At 39.3% G+C, this 12,869-nt stretch overlaps 1 protein-coding gene across 1 annotated transcript in view; it reads right to left on the bottom strand.

Moving 5' to 3' along the window:
* Positions 1–374: 374 nt before the first annotated feature.
* MTMR10 (myotubularin related protein 10) overlaps positions 375–12,869 on the bottom strand; it is a gene marked incomplete at its 5' end in the record, with an annotated part of 35,775 nt that continues 23,280 nt past the window's right edge. Inside the window, 11 exons of the mRNA XM_082488946.1 lie at positions 375–1,479; positions 2,025–2,207; positions 3,364–3,534; positions 4,887–5,056; positions 5,909–5,979; positions 6,170–6,239; positions 6,365–6,495; positions 7,466–7,554; positions 7,735–7,822; positions 8,232–8,406; positions 10,863–10,953. Coding sequence (XP_082345072.1) covers positions 880–1,479; positions 2,025–2,207; positions 3,364–3,534; positions 4,887–5,056; positions 5,909–5,979; positions 6,170–6,239; positions 6,365–6,495; positions 7,466–7,554; positions 7,735–7,822; positions 8,232–8,406; positions 10,863–10,953 — 1,839 coding nt within the window. The 3' untranslated portion in view covers positions 375–879. The remainder of the gene's footprint in view (positions 1,480–2,024; positions 2,208–3,363; positions 3,535–4,886; positions 5,057–5,908; positions 5,980–6,169; positions 6,240–6,364; positions 6,496–7,465; positions 7,555–7,734; positions 7,823–8,231; positions 8,407–10,862; positions 10,954–12,869) is intronic.

The following is a 12,869-nucleotide window of genomic DNA, read 5'->3' as shown; positions in this document are numbered from 1 at the left end:
CACCTGTTATTTCCAGAACTGGAGAGAGGGGGATGGAACAAGAACTTACTGTAACAACCGACTGTAATAAGTTGGTGGGGGGGGGTCAGCTGCATTAGAGTCATCTTGCTACTGTTTCCTCCCAATTAAAGGCACTTCTAAAGCTACTAAACACCTTATCTACAGTAATTTTTTTAAGGTTAACAGTGCATTGTCCTGAAGTTGGTTCCTATAGTCTAAAGTCAAGCTCATGACAAAGAGCACAAATCTGACTAATTGTTAATGAATACATTTTGGGGAGAGAAAGAAAAGGGAACAACATCCCCCCGCCGCACGCCCTCCCTCCCCACCCCCCCTCCCCAGGGATGCACACTGCATTAACACATATGTAGGGTGACCAAGTCCCAGAACATTAGTATGTATGTATGTATGCATATATGTATTCTTCCTGAAGAGGCAATCTGATAAAATAGTTTGTTCCCAGACTTCAGCTATCGGCCGGTGTCCACTGCACCAACCTGCTTTTGCCAAGCTGTTTTGACACAAGAGTCACTTCAGTCGTTATCTGGGAAAAAAGGTATTTCAAGCAGAACTCTCATTAATGACCACACCAAGCCTTTCAATTAGCTAATGAAATGCTCCATCGCATATAATGAGCCAAACCACAAAAATACAGAAGGAATCGGGGACCGGAAACCCTAGCAGATGAGAAGTACTGAAGACAAAATTGTGCGATTTGAAGCATGACTCGCTTTGCTTTTAAATATTTGTGCAAAACTTACGTAATGTTTGTATATAAAAATTATTACAGCTTTCAATGCCGCATTTAGCAGTGTTAACTTAGAATAAGACAAAATGATATACTGTATTCTTCCCAAACCTTTAAACCGTCACATCCTCTTAGTCTTCATTTGCAAGCGTCTCAGTGGATAGCCAGATTTTGGCACCACTTAAAAATTTGCTTAAAGGTGTTCCCAGAATGCTCCGCCTGCACAGGTTCCCTACAGGAGAAAACGGGAATGAGGAGGAGAGGAAGTCTGGGGCCCCAGAGGTGTCATTCACACTATTAGCTCTGAAGTACATCCTGCTTTGATCCAGTTCTGAGCAGCTGCCTTGCAAAGAAGAGTTGCTTTTGTACTGCCGAAGATTCCGGTTTAACATGTCTACTTCATCTGCCAGCAAAGAAACTTTATGGAAAGCAGTGATGAAGCCACCATGATTAATCTGGGCCTCAGGAACCCAGCGGAAGTAGCACAGTTTCCACAGTTTTATTTGCGTTCCAGAGATATGGGGTAGAATTACGCCGTGCAAATCAACAGGCTTTGCAAACCAGTCTCTGAAGTACTGTTCCATACTGTTACTCTGACTCTCTGTTTGCTGTAAAAAGTCTGGTTTCAGTTTGAGTATCAGAGAGTTTCTTCTTGGAAGGAACTCCTGCTCATTGATGATTCCATTTTTTAATGCTGGGGGGACACCTCGCAACGTGGAGCTGTAGTTTTTCTGCAGAAAAGAAATACTCGTAATTTTCCAGTTTTATGCTGATCTGAATAGCAGACTTCCCTGAGCTGCTCGGATGCATCATCCAGAGAACGGATGTGACTTTGAAACACTTCTGAGCTTGAGGGTCACTACTGCAGGGCTCACAGGGCAAACAGTGTGGCCGCCTGTGGCCTTTAAAAAGAAATACATAATGTTTTCTAGACTTTCTAAAGAAATGAACGATTCAATTAAGCAGTATTCACTGAAAAAATTGACAGCCCTGGGGAAAAAACGTGGCATGTCATCGCTTTTCCATAGGTGAAATGATGCAAATGTCGGCAGTAAGCTCAGCCGTGTTGGAAAATGTCCTGGAACACAAGGCTCAACAATTTACATCTTTACTTCTACAGAAAATAATTTCTTTAGGCTGGGAAGCTAAGGGAATTAATGCTCCTATTGCTAAACTGAGGGTGTAAAACACTTTATAACTGTACATTGTCAAGCATTAACATCGTATGGTTAAGCAGAGAAACAGTCCCTTCACAGACAGACATTGCTATACTTACCTTTGAGCGTTTAAAAGTTTTCACTGCTCCATTCTGTACACATGGTGCGCTCTTTCCAACATACAAAGGGTTGTGAAAGAGCAGGCAATCCCTGCTTGTAAACTGAAGAGACCAGTCCCAAACACAAGGAAATTTGAGGCCTTTCTCATCACCCAGCTGAATATTTTTGCTTATGGCAAACTCCTGCAAGAAGTTAACATTCAGGCATATTAAAAATCCAAGTAAGCATATTCACAAATCTTAATTATAAACCAGTGCATAACTATTGGGGAAAGAAAGGCACGGATATAATTTAGATGTGGCTGCAGATAAAAGCAACGGAGGAGCAAGACAGTTTGCCACTGGAGAAAACAGCTGTACCCTCTTTTTCATTTCACAGAATCACAGAACAGTTAGATTTGGAAGGCACCTTAAAGATCATCTACTTCCATCGGCCCTGCCGTGGGCAGGGACACCTCCCACCAGACCAGGTTGCTCCAAGCCCCCTCCAGCCTGGCCTTGAACACCTCCAGGGACGGGGCAGCCACAGCTTCTCTGGAAAACCTGTTCCAGTGCCTCACCACCCTCACAGTAAAGAATTTCTTCCTAATATCTAATTGAAATCTTCCCTCTTTTAGTTTAAAGCCCACTCAGGGGGCTCAGGACTAATGCTTACTTCGCAAAAAAATTACTTTTCAATGATATTGTTTATTTGTTTCCTTGTAAATCCCCCCAGCTGTTATTTTGAGAATACACTAATGGTCCTTCAATGCGCTACTTCTTTGTAAGGTAGCTACCGACAACCTTAAAGGGAAAATATTTAACAAAATAACTAAGTTTTACTTTTATCAGCCATCAAATGTTTTCTAAGCTCCAGTTTTCAAAATCAAACTCAAGTGTGCAGTTTTCTAAATACCTTCATTTTGCATTACTATTAGAAGGTCATTCAGGCTCTTCCAACTTTTTCAACTATTTAAACAATTATGTCGAGATTTCAAAGTTTGCCTGAAGTGTGAAATTCCTGTCATTCTACCTTATCAGTTCCACATATAAATCCATTTCCTAGAGGAGTACAAATAATAATGTACAATAACTATGCTTTTCTAGAAGACAATAAAAAAGAAATTCAATAGACTTTCTTCTTGAATAGTTAGTTACTGTCTATGCAAAGATCACCTGAAAGGACATTCTGATCATATTCATCTGGGGAGCAGAATATTTTGCCCTGAACAGAGTGTGACATTTTGAAAAAAAAAAAAAAAAAAAAAAAAGGAATGCCATTTAGTTGAGATGCTGTTATTTCCAGAAGGGCACGCTGAAGTCTCTTACTTGAAAAGCAGGTGTAACGCTTCATACTCACAGTGCTTTCCTTTACTCGCTGATGAGGACAATTGAAAAGGAAAGTGCCAAACAGGGAGATACGTGCACTATCGTACAATATGGTCAAGTACACTTCCGAAAACTCGAAGGCTGCTGGGTATTGTTCTAGCAGCTGCCAAACACAGTCAAGAAACATCAAGAACAAAGGAGACTGGGAAAAGAAACAGAAAATTATTGGATTTAACAGAAGCTTTTCCCAAGTCATACCAATTCCTTTGCAGTTAGTGCTCCACAGGAGTATCCAGCTATACCTCTGGTACGCTCCTCAACAGGGTAAACTTGGGAGTAAATTTGGAGTATTGTATTTTTTATGATTTTATGCAACTAATACCCTGTTTTCCTGTTTAGCCACTTTCACAAGCAACTATGGCAATTGGCTTTCTCAGCGCTACCTTTCCACAGCTTTCCCTTCTCTGTAAACGCCAGTCAATTCTTTCCTGGGCTCTCTTCATATTCATGTAGCTGCAAAAATGCTGTCTGCCCTCTTGTATGTCCCTCGTAATTCCCAAATTAGCGCTTGTATGAGCCTTCTTTGCTACTTGACCTTAGTTTCACAATGTGTATACTTCCTTCTTGTTCGAAACGACTGGAGAGCTTACGATTCAGCCACGTTAACGTCTCACTGCACATTCTAGCTCTTTCCACAGTGGCCCACGAATGGCAAAAGTATAAACTATCACTTACATAAAGCGTTAGAAATATTTTCCTCTTCCCAGTTTCACTCTTCTGTATATCCTTTCCTAGGGCCAAAATACCTGCTTTCTCATTATTTCCTCCTTCATATTTCCATTTCTTTATCCCTTCATACATTTTCTCTGCTTAGTGCTCAGTGTCCTCAGTTTATCTGTTGGCTCCCCTCTCGGGGGATATTGCTCTTCTGTGACTCTCAGGCATTGTCCCTGAAGAAGGCTGCTAACCTTGGGTCCTCTATTTTTCCCACTGTAATTACAAGTCTCTCCTTTGCAACAGAGAGCCCAAATTAAAGTGGCTGGAAATACTGGAAATCAAGCACTGCGCTACCCTCTATTAATGCGTTTGGCAGCTGTGCACCAGTTCATAAAGCTGCGGTGCTTCTCTGTCAGCTCGATACTTTGAAAAGTACTGCCTATTGATGTGACTTTACATTCCAGAAAATGGGGATGAAAACAGATACCCATGGTAAAACAAACAAAACAAACAACCCACTCCTAACCCCCTTTTATTTCAATGTAAAATGTGGGCTGAAGCGTTTGTAACAGTGGGACCTTTTCATGTATAACACTGAGGCAACATAAAAACCCAGCAACGTTTGATTGCACCTGGTGTGTGACCGATTCTCACATGGCTACAGACAATAAAGAAAACACATCACTATCCTGGACAAGGGCTCATTTCTCTGACATTAGTTTCATGAGATTTGAAAGTATTACGAAATATTTTTACTTTTAGATTTCTGTGTGAATAAACGTTCAGGCTGATATTAACCAGATACTGTTATCCCATACAAATACAATTCACTTTTACCTCTTTGTCAGATCTCTTTAAGTGGTTACACCTATCTAAAAACTGGTATCCTGCCATGACCCATTCCTTCTGTATTAAGCTTTGAAATCCAACAATTGTTCGGAAATAGGGATCCAGCATGACTTGAATGAGAGAAGCAGCAAGACAGCTCAGGTCCCGTCCCTCTTCCTCTGTGAACAACATACAGAATGTATGAAACATATATATGCACATATACAAAATTAGATCTCAAAGAGCAAGAAGTGGCAACTAGGTCTAGTGTGTTTCTTCGGATTTCTTTTAGAACGTGCTTTTTGCTGCTGTAATTGTTCTCATAGTTTCAAACAAAACCAGAAGAAAAAAAACCCACCTTTTTTTTTTTAACCAAGACTCATACTATAGAAATGTTCCTGCAGTCTCCAGCACAACAATGCATTCATCAAGAACAAAACACCCACCCAAACGCTTGGTATTTAAACCAAGATGTGATGAGAAGGAGGGTGTTCATGCTGCTGGAAATTTTCAACCTGTTTTCCACCCTCAAGCAGTTTTCGGAAGGCCATTATATGAGTAGCATATACCACCTGAACAGTTCTTGTAAAAATTACAGAAATTACAACATTTCTGATCTCGATATGAGCAAGTTTTTCAGTGTCTTTTTTTCTGGAATATCTGTTTGCACTTACACAACAGCAGCCACTGTCAGTGAAATACTTTTGTATATAGGATCTCTGGGTAAAACTGGTATTGCTTATGCACAGAGTATTAGCCCAATTAACACTGTACAAAACTGCACCCTAAAGTTTTGATTCTATCACAGGATTATCATAATAAAACCCACAAAGACTCAAAGTGAAATACTTGTTGATGCTACAGTTCAGATACATAACAAAATTATTTTCCTTTCTAGATCCTCAAATGCCTGAAATATTTAGAAGCGATGGGGTTTATGTATAAAGATTACAGTTGATTTTATCTAAATGTGTTTATCTACATTACCATACTAATGCTAAGAATTACAGCATGCTATACGGTTGTATTACCTTGCAGAACTACAGAAACGTGCTTACACTCCATCATATATACAAGCTCAGCAGAATGCTTAAGAAATGATCTAGACGGGAAAAGAAAGTGATACAACAGTTAATATAACAGGTCCACACTTTAGAAGGAAAAAAATTTGGGAAATCTGTATTTACCTAACTCATATATTAAAACAGAAACCTTCAAATGATTTACTGCTTATTTACACTGGTGAAAGTTTTTCACATTTCATTAACCATCACTTCATTAATGATACAAACCTAATATACTCTAACCAGCGAGTATTTTCCAGTGAGGATAGCCACTTCTCTTCAGTCTCTTCAAAAGGCTCTGCAACAAGGAAAGTAATCACATTGCAGGACAACTTCAAGTAACTATTCCTGTTAACCAGTTCTATTAGAATTTGTTGTATTTCAAGAAAATAACCACCATGAAAGGGGGACAGTCCAGCATACCGTTAACACACAGCTGTTTGAGTTTGATATGTGCAGCCTGGATTTCCTGGATGCTGGGGAGACACTTGTCCAGATCAGATTTGTAAACGTCACTTCTCAGGGGATGGCTTCGAGTTATTGCATTACAAATCCTAAGTACGAAAAAGAATCAGCCATTTTATTATGGCAGAGGAGAGAAACAGTCTTTGAAGAAATATGCCACAGTCTGTAACTGCAAACAACTAAAACCACATAAAACATGCATGTTATTTTTAAGAAAAAGCTTCCTAGCTTATATTCAGGAGATATAATACTTCCGGTATCTGCTAGTTACAAAACAAAAAAATGGAAACACTGGATGATTAAAACAATACATTTGGGAAATTAAAGTCTGAGGCTGACTTACAGTTAAACAGCTCTATTTAATTTTCCACAATTTTTAGTAAGACTTATCTATGCTTAATAAGCAGATCATATATAAAGTTTATAAAGCCAGGAAATCTGCCACGGTTTCAAATAAAACTCCAAGCTCCAGCCTCACACACGCATGCATTTGTACTACTACAAAAAGTTACCCTACAAATTACATCAAAGAACAAAAAATACCAAGCTAGTGAACTACTTATGCAAGGCTCTAAATACCTTCATCTTTCATCAAAGACAGTGAATGACAAATATTTCACAGAAATACCATGTGCATCATGGCACTGAACTTACAGAACTGTATTTCCCAATGCCACAAATAAATGAAATAATTTTTACTGTGTCTTGCTGAAGTGGGTAAGAAACTCCTCTCCACAATGTAACTTGTATTACAGTAACATCAATAGAAAGGATCTATTCTTCAGATAAAAAGCCTGATCCTTTTATCTGAATGACTAGCTGCCTAAAAAATAAACATCCCTTAAAATTTGAAGAAGTATTCAGTATTCGAAACTGAAGTGGACCTTGAATAGAAATTGTGCCACAACTGTCTTCAGAGAACAGCTCCTCAAAAGCTGTTGCATTACAACACTATGAAGCAAGTATCCTCTCAGTTACCAATTGCTGCTGTATGTTACACAGTCACCACTTGTGTTATCTTACGCGTCTGATTAAAGAATAATGTAACTAATCATTTACCTTTGATCAATTCTTCTTTGTTGCAATACATCTTTAATGTTGGCCATTCTTACAAGGGCACTCCCATTAGGGTGATTCCAGGACCATAACTAATATGGGGAAAAAAACCACAAAAGAAACAACAAAATAATGCAGGTTAATGTTATTCCATAGATTTTTTTTTTCCTTAATTCTATACATAAAACTACATTAATTGGCATACATATCTTTAAGATTAATATTGCACAATATGAATCCAAGAACAGTAACAGAATAAAGACTACACTTACTGGCATTCGTCTCCCAATAAAAGAGTAGGAGTATAGCTTAAGGTCTTGATCTGCTAAGGAAGATGGAACCACAAAATATTCTGGAAGGCTTGGGGAAAAAATACGATAGAGAAGGTTACTTTTCCCTACATATTTTACCAGCTTTTCTCTTGTTGCAACTCTGTCTTACCAACTCTAACTATAATGCACCAGCCCCTAATACTGCAGGTCCAGTATGTCTGCGTGATCTTACATACCACTGGTTCAGCTCATATCTATTTGTTTAGAAACTGCACGTTTCAGAGGGAAGTACAAAAGCATGAAAGCAACAGATGCCAAAATATGACATTTCCTTTAATGACAAAACTTGCAGGATCTTTCAGCTGAGGGCCTCTCCAGAGAGCGGCACATTTAAGAGGTGAAGTGCACAGTGAGGATGGAGGCTTTGGTAGAAGAGAGAGGAAAAAGACAGTATAATTGCCTTGTTTTCTTCTACTCGCGTTAGAAGAGAAACTTACCAAGTAGATATCATATAACCTTCATTGACTGAACAAACTCTCCACTCTGATGCACCTGTCCTTTTGATTTCTCTATCCCAATCAGAGTATGTTTCAAACAAAGGTGTCTGCTGGCCACTGGCACTGCTGATGCCACCACCACCACCTCCTGGGTCTATTCCATTCACCTTCTTTGCTAGGAAAAGAAAATTCATCAATGCGCATTTAAAAAAAACAAGAGAGAAAAAACCCCAAACTCTTCACCTTCCTAATTATGAGAACGAGCCATTAGCATCAGGACTAACGCTACCTATTTCTGTATTACAACACATTAGTGATTTAATGACAGCTTGGCGATACGTGATGATGCAAATGTATTTTTTCCTGCAATTTCAACAGAGAAGCAACATAAAATTGGTATGTTGTGCTGCTTGATAGAAAGCAAGACATACTATACTAACACTCAGGAACAAATGTTAACTTCAGTCACAGGGTTTCTCTCTTCAACATGCCAAAGTTAGCGACGTTTTAAAAACATGAACCCCTTATAGGCTAGCCTTTAATTAGGTACCTTATGAAGAAAGCAAAATAAAAATGAGATAATTTCAACAGCTTTTCCTTAGAAATGACTGCTATATTAACAGCAAATAGAATAAACTGAAGGCCAGGTTAAAATATGTATGCACACACACATATATTTTTATATATATTTATTTATATCCACACAAAAAGATGGCCTACCATTTTGAGGCTAAGGACCAAGAAGATCATAGAGTCTGTTACTAATACAGAAGGATCTCCTTTGCTGGGCAACCTTTAGGTGCCAAGGAGGCAGTCAGCTGTGTCAAAGGAGACTGCATTTCATTTCTTGACACTTGGAAGTAAATTTTTAGATGAAAGTGAAATAAATCAGACCCAACCCTACTACCTCCCCCACGAAAGCTCCTAGCTTTAACAAGAGCCTGTAACGATGTAAGTGGCGGCCCAACCAAAGCAGAATACAGCGTTATGGCTCTACTGTCGCCTCAGTGATTGTGTAGTTTCTGCCTTCTGTGTCTATCAACTTCATTCTTGCACTAGTACTCGGACTGCTTATGTTTTTGCTGAAGAAAACTAGACTAAAATCAGAATGAAGTTGTTGTTCAAAGATAGCATACGGGGAAATACGATAACTACCAAAAAAAAGTTACAATTTTGCTGTTCAATGGCAGGATATGTAATTATCAAATACAGCCTGGGACAAAACGATGGACATATACAGCAGAGCAATGCAGGTTCTTTATGTTCCTCAAGAAGCACAAAGACAGTATTTCAACTTTACTTTGCTGGGACCAGCAGGGATAGAGAGTCATAAAACACAGGACTGGAATTGGAAGAGCAAAGTCAGAGGTGGATGCTACAGACACCAGGGGTCACAGCAACAAAACGCCCCAACCCAACTCAGCAGTATTTCAAACTCTGTTCTCCAGCAACTGCAGCACAGCAGAACAACTATCTTTTGCCACTCTGGTCTGCTGCTCCAGAGGAACAACAGTTTTTACCCACCTTATGTAATTCTTCCACTAGGTATTTTTCCATACAACACATGGTATTTTAAGGACAGAGTAAAGGCAACTTTGTGAGAGACTAGCATTTTGTTCACACTCCGCTTTAACATTTTATCTGCAAATTGGCTTCCTCCCTAGTACTTTATAACGCTAAAGTACGTGGACCTTAATAACTGCCCAATTTTTATCAAGTAAGAAATTCTATGTGTAATTACGTGTGCAACATAATCACATGCACACGTACTTGTGCATGCACAGGGCAGTCATAGGCGCCTGCATGAAAAACATGCATTTTTGTGCAAATTTGAAGGCCTGAGCTCATAATTCCCCAACATTCAAGTTTTGTAACAGGCAGATCAGTGGTTTCTAATGCCAGCTGCTGGGTACGTATTTCAGTACCACAGAACTACATCGATGGCACTTTCTCTGTTTGGAGGCTTGTTACGCTAGAACTGATGCTTTTCAGCTGTGTATTGGCTGGGGAACACTAGGCAGTGACCGCACAGCATTACACTAGAAATCAAGTTCCAAAGGCATCTTTTTCAGGCTTACCTAACTGACAAGGTTCAGTTGGAGATTGGCCTTGAGCAGAGAGGGTGTGCTCCAACTCAGCAGGGGTGGTGGAGGTTTTGAGTGGTAAGAACTGCCTAGTAAGCCTCTAGGAAAGAAGGTTTGGAGTCCCAAGTTGCACAAATCCTCCTGCAATACCACCAGAAGAGAAACTTATTCCCAAAAGAAGGGCAGGTGAACAAGCCTGCCTGATGGGAGATTAGCTAGGTACCTAGAGTACCAATAGAGACATACAACAGGAGGATCGAAGCGTGAATTGAGAAATAGGAGTATTCATGCTGACATAACTGCTGACATAGGTAGTTTTGTTTTGTTTCAGACAGGAAAGACATTTCTTTCAATTTTGGCCGTTAATGTCTATCACAATGAATGACTTATAACCCAAAGTAAGAGGTTGGGTGCAGGACAAGCCAATTTTATTACCCCTGGAGAAAGCCTCAAATGTTTTTTGCGATTGCTTCTAGACTGAAGTTGTACTAAAATTACTTCTTATGGAATAGGAAAAAAAAACCCATCAAACTACTTTCATACTTACCTGGATTATGATACATTTCCCCAACATACTCAAACGCAAAGAGAAGCTGAAGATCCGTTGGCTGAGAATAATGAGCTATGGCAAGGCACACCTAGGAAAGAAGCATTAATTACTTTTAGCTTATAGACATAAAGTTTATTGCACTTAGTTATGACAGCGTGAAATACGCAGAGCAAAAGTTAAAAATCAGTCTTCTGATGGCTTATTTCCATATTTTATTCAAGAGGAGTGAATTATATAGTTAAACACACTCATATTTGCCGAGAGACCATTACTGTAATCCTAGTAGGTGAGTTCACGACCATCTTTTAAGAGTAATTAACCGATGAAGGGCAGGCTAAGGTTTGGCAAGAAACATCAGACCGCAACAGGCATCCCTAAATGTCATTCTCTGTATCAACAGAGACAAGCAAGGGCTCGGAGCTACTGAGCTGTGCTTGTCCACCTGCACGTAGATGTAAGGTGGAGAACAGAAAGAGAAGAGTACAACACACAGGTGATGACCGCAGTACAGCAAAATCACATTTGTAGTTGGTCTTTTGATATTATATTTGTAAATAAATAGTACTTATCAATGTAGCATAAGAACATAAGAAGGGCCATACTGAGTCAGTTCAAAAGGTTTAGCCTAGCATTCTGTTCCCGATAGTGTCCAGCAATTGATGCTTAAGGAAGAGGGTAAAAATAGAGCAAGCATATAATGAAATTTTATCGTGATATTTTTCAACAGTTCAGGCACTTCCTGGACTAAAATTTGGTATCAGTATTCCACAGCATTTGACAGATATTTCTTCTACGAAGTTGTCAGTTGGGGCAAGAGTTTTTTGAAGTGCTACTTCCCTTTAAAAAGCCCTGATGGTTCTTTCCTAAAGTAGCATATTTAACCAAAACTTTGTTTCATTATCTTTTCCACTAATTCACTCCATATAGGCATCAGGCTTACCAATCTGTGCTACTCAAAACTCAACTTTCAAAAATTTCTGCTCTCGGAAGGGAAAAACAAGAGGTTGCTCTTTGAAGACTTCTAGGACCTATGTCAATCCTGCATCTCACTGAGTCGTATTCCAAAATTATGAAGGGCATTGATGGATGTAAATAAAAAGCAAACTGTTCTGTAATAAAGAACAGCTTTTCCCCCCAAGTTACTTGGAAATAAGTAATTCACGGTGGGAGATGTTTTCTTCATGTTAGTCACATGTAGTTTGTCAGCTGAATGGCAAACCAAAGATTCTCCAGCAATCTCCAATTTCAATAGAAAGTGAGTTTTTAGGGTAGGTGCTTTTGCCAAGCGTGGGCGATCTCTGCAGTGAATTAAACCTGCCAGCAATCACCCCCTTCCCAGTCCCAGCTGATCTTGAGAACTGAAACACCAGCCAAACTTTCTGAGGGTAGCAAGATGTCAGCGTTATTCAATTTTGGTCCGGCCCTTGTAGGTTCTGTCCTAGATGACTGGATTTCATTCGTGAAGAAACCCACCCGTAACTTCCAGATGCCTGCAGGTTTACAGCAAGTTCCACCACTGTCTCTGACAATCTGATTCATTAATCAGGTTTAACTAGGCTGAGTCACAAGCCCTGCCCTGCAAAGGGAAATTCAGCAGAGATTTAAATTGAGAGAGATGTCTCTTTAAATGTGGATAGTCACTAATAAGTACAAAGGATTTGACAAAAAACCTAGTATCTAGAAGAATCAAATTCAGGAAGAAAAAAAAAAAAAACCTTTCAAGTAGAGATTGGCAGTGTTATGCTCCAAATTTCAGGACTCGATCTGGAGTCCTTAGCTTTGCCGCCTTCCCTCATTATTTGCTTCTCCATGTTCCCAAAATGTACCTGCCTTATCTCAAAAGAAAATATTTAATGAAAAGGAGGTTGTAAACCACAGAACTCCATTCTACAGGTTCAGATACAGAAATTCCATGTGTCAAAGTTTTTAATTAGGGACAGAGTATAAGTTCACATTATTACCACCTAAAATTTTTCCTTTCCATTTTTGTCCTTCCCATGTTGA

The sequence above is a fragment of the Vanellus vanellus genome (assembly GCF_965231255.1).
Source record: "Vanellus vanellus genome assembly, chromosome: 11".
Classification (NCBI taxonomy): domain Eukaryota; kingdom Metazoa; phylum Chordata; class Aves; order Charadriiformes; family Charadriidae; genus Vanellus; species Vanellus vanellus.
The sequence above is the reverse complement of the archived record's forward strand: the minus strand, read 5'-3'. Positions and strand labels throughout refer to the sequence as shown.